This window comes from Chiloscyllium plagiosum, chromosome 4, assembly GCF_004010195.1.
Source record: "Chiloscyllium plagiosum isolate BGI_BamShark_2017 chromosome 4, ASM401019v2, whole genome shotgun sequence".
Classification (NCBI taxonomy): domain Eukaryota; kingdom Metazoa; phylum Chordata; class Chondrichthyes; order Orectolobiformes; family Hemiscylliidae; genus Chiloscyllium; species Chiloscyllium plagiosum.
Window position 1 is genome coordinate 81,457,737 of NC_057713.1, and position 7,942 is coordinate 81,465,678.

The following is a 7,942-nucleotide window of genomic DNA, read 5'->3' on the forward strand; positions in this document are numbered from 1 at the left end:
GTCATGTTGCGGCTGTACAGGACATTGGTTAGGCCACTGTTGGAATATTGCGTGCAATTCTGGTCTCCTTCCTATCGGAAAGATGTTGTGAAACTTGAAAGGGTTCAGAAAAGATTTACAAAGATGTTGCTAGGGTTGGAGGATTGGAGCTATAGGGTGAGACTGAACAGGCTGGGGCTGTTTTCCCTGGAGTGTCAGAGGCTGAGAGGTTATAGAGGTTTACAAAATTAAGAGGGGCATGGATAGGGTAAATAGGCAAAGTCTTTTCCCTGGGGTCGGGAGTCCAGAACTAGAGGACATTGGTGTAGGGTGAGAGGGGAAAGATATAAAAGAGACCTACAGGGCAACTTTTTCACTCAGAGGGTGGAAGTATATGGAATGAGCTGCCAGAGGAAGTAGTGGAGGCTGGTACAATTGCAACATTTAAGAGGCATTTGGATGGGTATATGAATGAGAAGGGTTTGGAGGGATATGGGCCAGGTCCTGGGAGGTGGGACTAGACTGGGTTGGGATATCTAGTCGGCATGGACAGGTTGGACCGAAGGGTCTGTTTCCATGCTGTATATCTCTATGACTCTATGACTTGCTGTCAAACTGACCTCAAAGGAAATACAGGTGAGACCATCTGAGATAACCATATTTCCAATCCATACACCCTTGAGTAGGCTCTCCAGTAACAGCAGAGCTTCTAGGTAATCGTGTTATGCATTTTATTAACTATGATTGAAAATAAAATTGAACAGGGTGTATAAAGGGCAGGTAATCCAACAATTTTCATTTGACACATCCCTGCCAAACTTGAAAGTTCCAGTGGTTGGGAATAAGAAGCTTTCACAGCCAGGAGAAGCCACGAATGAAGGTTTATTACTAGTATTCAGTGCAGATTGTTTTGAGGTAATAGAAATATTTAAGGTACCCTGCCAACAGCCCTTTTGATGCAAGCATAAGGATGGTACATTAAGTGCAGCTGCTTCAGTTATTATAAACTTGCAAAGGCCCAACACCTGTTCTTTGTTCAGTGATGTTTGTTACAAAATAAAGACTGAGGGGTGACATTTTGGGGGTTTATAAAATCATGAGGTGAATGGATTGGGTGAATAGCCAAGGTCTTTTTCCTAGGGTAGGAGAATCCACAATTAGAAGGCATAGGACTAAGGTGAGAGGGGAAAGATGTAAAAAGGACCTGAAGGGTAACGTTTTCACACAGAGGGTGGTGTGAGTATGAAACAAGCTGCCAGAGGAAGTGGTGGAGGCTGGTACAATTACATCATTTAAAAGGCATCTGGGTGGGTATATGAATAGAAACAGTTTATAGGGAAATGGGCCAAATGCAGACAAATGGGACTAGATTTATTTAAGATATCTGGTTGGCATGGACAGGTTGGACTGTTTCTGTGCAATACATCTGTATGATTCTATGCTCACTATATTGTAGAAGATGGTGAGACTATCAATGCCGTTGGGACAACTGAAAAGGCTATGCGGAGCAGAGACAGGAATAAGCATTCCCCCAGCTGTGGTCTCATGAGGCAGGGAAAATATTCACAGAATAAAATATAGGCAAAACAGGACAGGGTGCAGAAAGGATTTAAAGGATGTTGCAGGGGTTGGAGGGTTTGAACTATAGGGAGAAGCTGAACAGTTTGGGACTATTTTCCATGGAGTGTTGGAGGCTGAGACGTGACTTTATAGAAGTTTATAAAATCATGAGGGGCATGGATAGGCATAGATAGCCAAACTCTATTCCTCAGGGGTCTGGGAAACCAAACCTAGAGACCACAGATTTAAGATGAGGGGGGAAAGATATAAAAGGATCATGGAATAGAATCCCCACAATGTGGAAACAGGCCATCAAGGCCACACCGACCCTCCGAAGAGCATCCCACCCAGACCCACCCTATCCCTATAATACATTCCCCATAGCTAATCCACCTAGCCTGCACATCCATGGACACTATGGACAATTTATCATAGCCATTCCACATAACCTATACACCCTTGGATGGTGGAAAGAAACCGGAGCACCCAGAGGATACCCACACAGGCACAGACGGTCGCCTGAGGCTGGAATCAAACCCAAGTCCCTGGCATTGTGAGGCAGCAGTGCTAACCACTGAGCCACCATGCCAGCTTGATCTAAAGGACAACTTTTTCATGCAGAGGGTGGTGCATGTATGGAATGAGCTGCCAGAGGTGGTGATGGTGGAGGCTGGTACAATGACAACATTTAAAAGGTATCTGGATGGGCACATGAATAATTTACTCAGCTTGGAATCTGTTATCAATATGGCATGTCTGCCTTGTCTCCCCATTCCCTGGATACTTCCTATTCATCTGCAACTTCCTGGTCTACTTCCATCACTGTCTGCTTCCTCATGAAGGGCACAGACTACTACAATGATGGCAAACATTCTTCAATGGGGTATATTGCATTGCACCACCTTAATGGTCCAAAGATCTAAATCTAATTTTGAGAAGGCCAGTTGATCACCCACGCAGAGGTACATGCACATCATAAGGCACCTCAGCAGCACTCCGCAGATTCGTAATTGGTACTACCATTCAAACCTTCTGGGAATAGCCTTTGACTCCCAGCAATCAGTTCTATAGGAAATGTGTGGCATTAAACACTTCAACCACTTCTGAATGCTCACTAAGTATTACACATTAACCTGGAGATTTTGTCCATTTTGGTCACCAATCAACCTCACATTAATGGAATGTAAACCTTTTATGTTGGCAGCCAATTGGCTAACCTTTGGGTGCTCTAAAGCACCATTTTATTAGTCATTCTCAGAATGTGATTGTTGTTTGCTAGGTCAGCATTACCCACTCCTAATTGCCCTTGAGAAGGTAGTGGTCAGCTGCCCTTCTTGCACTTTTACAGGCCATGTGTGTCAGGACAGACATCCAGGAATTTGACCCAGCAACAGTGAAGGAATGATATTATTCCAAGTTAGGATGATATGTGATTTGGAGAGGAACTTGCAAGTGTTTGTGTTCCTATGATGGCATTGACCTTGTACTTCTATGTGGTAGGGGTTGTAGGTTATTGAAGGAGCCTTGGTGAGTTAATACGGTGCATCTCGTAGATGGGATACACTGCTGCCATTGCGCATCACTGGTTTAAGGAATGAATGTTGAAGTTGATGGATGAGGTGCCACTCAAGCAGACTGCATTGTCCTGGATAGTGTTGAGGTTCCTAATTGTTGTTGTTTTGATCTCTAGCCCTTGACCCTGAGGGAATCCTGTTCTACCAACAAATTTCGCTGCCCTAACTGCCTGGCTGTCTGCATCCAAATGGATCCTCACAAATTATTGGAAAATTCTGAATAAGACATCTGTGACATCTCATATACTCTTGTGAGCTGCTGACTGGAAGAGACCTCAAAGGTCCTTAGCCAAACCCTGAAACAAGCCTCTGGTAAAGTAGTTCAGGGTCATAGTGACCTTCAAGGCATGGATTGTCCTCTAGTCTTTGCAGTGCCTGTTCTCCTTTAACAGCTGCTATATAGAATACACCACATTCAAAGGGCCCTCCCGAATTCCCTCTTGGTCAGGTGAAGCACCATCTCTATATTCTGTTTCAAACCAATGCTCATCATCACCGTGGAGCCAGGTTTCCTGGATCTTTCCCCTCTGCAAGTTAGTATACTGCCCATGTCTGCTGTTACTGCTCCTATATCCTTCTATTCTAGATCCTCTTTGGCTGCAGCATGGTTAGGAGAAGGACAGGTTTTCCATTTGATCAGAATCAGGTGGTCTGCAAATACAGGGCATTGATCTATCTAGTCAACATATGTTTTGACAGTTTCCCTCTAAATCTCCTGTTAAACCTCTGCGGATTCCTGGACCTAATATTTGTCCTCCTGTTGCCTTGCTATCATAGACCTACCAGTCACTACTCTGCATTGAGAAGATACAGGTAGTTCTTCTATAACGTGGTGAATGCATTCTTGTGCAACCCAGCACTATAGAAAAATCACATTTTAGAAACAGCACTTAAAGTGTTGGCGATGTAATCACGTTACAGCCAACACACATTTTGAAAGTACACACTTCAGAAACAATGCCCCCATTCGTCAATCGCGTGACAGCAAATTCACATTCATGAAACGCATGCTATAGCAGAACAACCTGTATCATGAAACTGGTGATTCCAGTATTGGAGACTGTTGCAATTGCCACATAAGCCCCTTTAAGGCTTGCAGCTGACTCCTTCCTTCATGTCCTCATCCATAACACCAAGAACTGGAAGTCAATCCAAAACAGAGTGTGTCTCCAGACTCACATGGAATGTCGTTCTAAGAGGCCTGGAGAAATGCTGGTATATCAAGAGTTTTTTTAAAATTTATTCATCTAGGCAATATGCTATTCATATGCAGTCAGAAAACAGAATGCATGTATTTCTCAGTTCAGGAGAACTGAGTTAGGTAGGAACTCTGACAAGCCAGCCTTTCAATGAGATGCAAATTCACACAGGTTTGTTTCACAAGACATACTGTTGACCCCTCTTTTAAGGTTTGGAGGACTTACTTGCATGGTTTATCCCATGGTCAGGATTCTGAAATTGGCCTCCTGCCCAGTTACATTCCTCTGGCCATTTTCAGCACTCTCTGGGACTTCATGTTTCTACAGCATTTCAGGTTCATGATCCTTCATTTGATGCTCCATGTCTTGCTGGCTAAGCCTATTTGCCCCATGCACTGACGAGCACAACCATCAGCCCTTAAAGAGTCATTTAGTTTTAAACTTGAATTCTTAGGGGGCCAGCCAACTGGACTGCTTTCATGTCCACAGGAAAGTGGGGCCACTACTAGCCTGTGTGAACCTCACCATTATCTCCAAACTGGTAGCCAGTAATCTCTCATCATACCATGAATGCAGTTTAAATCAACTCAGGTCACTCAGCAAGAACTGGTGCTCTGCTAGCTGCCTGCCTGCAAAGTTAAATAAGATCTCTGTTGTTGTATCAAGATAGGAAAGGCATAATACAGGTCCCAATATTAGACACAATATGGAGAGAAAAAACCCAGAATTTTCTGGAAAAGTTCAATATCTGTGAAGAGAAATTAACATTTCAGGTCCAGTATGCTTTCCTCAGAAATGATGGTAGCTAGGAAAATGTCAGTTCATATGTCTTTTGGTTTTTACAACATGGAGAGAAATGGACAACTCAATTACACCTCAAAATTGTACTTTTCCAGATTTGGATCTCTATATTCCATGAGAGCTCCTTCCTGAAACAGATGGGTGCTCTTTCCAGGAACCAGCCAAGATGGCAGTTGAACTGAGGATGTAAGTAACACTAAATCGTTGTCAAACATCTATCAACATATGCCAGCCTGGAGACCCTTAAAGCCTATGTGAGAATTTTAATCCTATTTAGTGTAGTCCTTGTGTATCTGTTAGCAACTTATGAAGTAAGTGTCACTCATTGGCTACACTGCAGCTTCATGTAACCTGACCTGTCTCCAAGTGCTAATTGCTCTGAATATGCACATCTGGAGATGAATTAAAGATTAAATGATTGAATACATTTACTTGCTGACTGGATACTAGTTTCTCTACAAAGTCTGAATAAACTAATAGGAAGTGACTAGTTCTGTGGGTTTATGTTACAAATTTGCACTCCCAACTTGGAGCTTTTATAGAATCAAACATTACAGAAGAGGCTGTTTGGCCCATTGAGTCTGCACCAATAAGAAGATCCACCAAAATGCTACACGAGTGCCACTTCCCAGCACTTGGTCCATTGTCTTGAGTGTTATGACATTTCAAGTGTAATCCAAGTATTTTTTAAAGATTGTGAGGTTTCCCATTCTAACTACCCTCCCATGCAGTGCATTTCAGATCCCCACCACCTTCTGCGTGAAAAATGTTTTCCTTAAATACCCTTCTGCCTTTCACCTTAAAACTGTGTCCTATTGTTGTGACCTTTCAAATTAGAGGAACAGCTTCTTTCTATCCATGCTGGCCTAAACCCTGCATAATCGCACACTCTGTTCTCAAGAAAACAACCCAAGCTTATCTAGCCTCTTTTCATCGTCAAATTGCTTCATCCCATGCAATATCGTAGTGAATCTCAATTGTACCCTCCTCCAGTGCAATCACATCCTTCCTATATTGGGGTGACAAGAATACTCACAATACTCTAGCTGTGGTCTAAGCAAAGACCTGTACAGCTCCAGTATAACCTCCTTACTCTTATAAACTATGCCTCAAGTGAAAAGGCAACTGTCCTGTATGCTTTCTTGACTACTCTATTAACCTGCCCTGCTATCTCAGGGATCTGAGGAAAGGCATCCATTATCCCTCTGTTCCTCAGAGTTTCCTAGGGTCTTGAGGACACTGTTTGCAAGGAACTTACATCAGGAAATCGTATCTGACTTTGTATTTGATACCATTTTTGAATATTATGATCTAAAAGCTTATGCTAACACTTAAAATCTGATTGCTAAAACTCCAAATTTTTATAGCCAATACTTGTTTAACTGTCATATGGATTAGATCTTGAAGAATCTAAGGATAACTGGTGGTAATTTTCTATTCAACCTCTAGGTAGTATTGATGTTGAATAAATTGCCCCAAATCAATTGTTTAAAATAGACAAGCCCCATAACTGGCAGGCAATCCACTCCACATTATTACTGCACAGGGAGATGGGTAGAAAGATACCGCCACAAATTTATAAATAAAACAGCATGTTTAGACCAGTTTGAATTTTACTGCTGCCAAGGTGTCACTGACTTCATGTACATAATTGGCAGGGAAGACATTCGACTATCTGGCTGTTAACTCTCAACAATATACCCTGAAATTCTTTTGTACTGTGGTTCAAAGCATACTTCCAATGATATTGGGACACATTGTATTACAAAGTTATCATCTATTCAGTTTTCTTCAAGGACATAACTTTGATTTGTTACCTTTACGTTAACTGTATAGATTCCCAGTGTCCTTACTAAAACTTAAGGCAAATTGTCATAGCTTTTATTTTATCTCAGCAAATGATTATAAATACATATTTTAAAATTCAGTTTGCGATACCCACTGTACGATAAGTTCACTTTGGGCTTCAATAAGTTGTGATAAATTACAATTAATTTATGTTCAAGTTGCCTGATATGTTTTGGCTGGTTGAAGATTCTGTGAAAAGAGAAATTATTTCTAATGTTAATGTTAAATTTACAAGTCTAGAAAGTAAACTGCCATAATGAGCACCAGTACTTACTGAAATATTTGCATATGTTGAAGATTCATACCTCAAACAGTGCCATTAATCATTAAGATTATAAAATATCTTTGTACAGAATTTGAAGGTACGTGCCAAAGCTTTCAACTTACGTTGAATAAATGTCATGGGGGACTTCAACTTTCCAAATATTGACTGGGAACACTATAGTACGAGTACTATAGATGGGTCAGTTTTTGTCCAGTGTGTGCAGGAGGGCTTCCTGACACAGTATGTAGACAAGGGGAGAAGCCACATTAGATTTGGTACTGGGTAATGAGCCCGGCCAGGTGTTAGACTTGGAAGTAGGTGAGCACTTTGGTGATAGCAATCACAATTCTGACATGTTTACTTTAGTGATAGAAAGGAATAGGTGTATACCACTGGGCAAGAGTTACAGCTGGGGGAAATGCAATTACAGTGCGATTAGGCAAGATTTAGGAAGCATAGGATGGGGAAGGAAACTGCAGGGAATGGGCACATTAGAAATGTGGAGCTTGTTCAAGGAAAAGCTCCTGTGTGTCCTAGATAAGTATGTACCTGTCAGGCAGGGAGGAAGCTGTAGAGCACGGGAGCCGTGGTTTATGAAGTAAGTGGAATCTCTGGTCAAGAGGAAGAAGAAGGCTTATGTTAGGATGAGATGTGAAGGCTCAGTTAGGGCATTTGAGGGTTACAAGGTAGCCAGGAAAGACCTAAAGAGAGAGCTC

At 42.0% G+C, this 7,942-nt stretch overlaps 1 protein-coding gene across 1 annotated transcript in view; it reads right to left on the minus strand.

Moving 5' to 3' along the window:
- Window positions 1-6,993: 6,993 nt before the first annotated feature.
- LOC122549486 (regulator of G-protein signaling 22-like) overlaps window positions 6,994-7,942 on the minus strand; it is a 145,351-nt gene continuing 144,402 nt past the window's right edge. Inside the window, exon 25 of the mRNA XM_043689345.1 lies at window positions 6,994-7,150. Coding sequence (XP_043545280.1) covers window positions 7,104-7,150 — 47 coding nt within the window. The 3' untranslated portion in view covers window positions 6,994-7,103. The remainder of the gene's footprint in view (window positions 7,151-7,942) is intronic.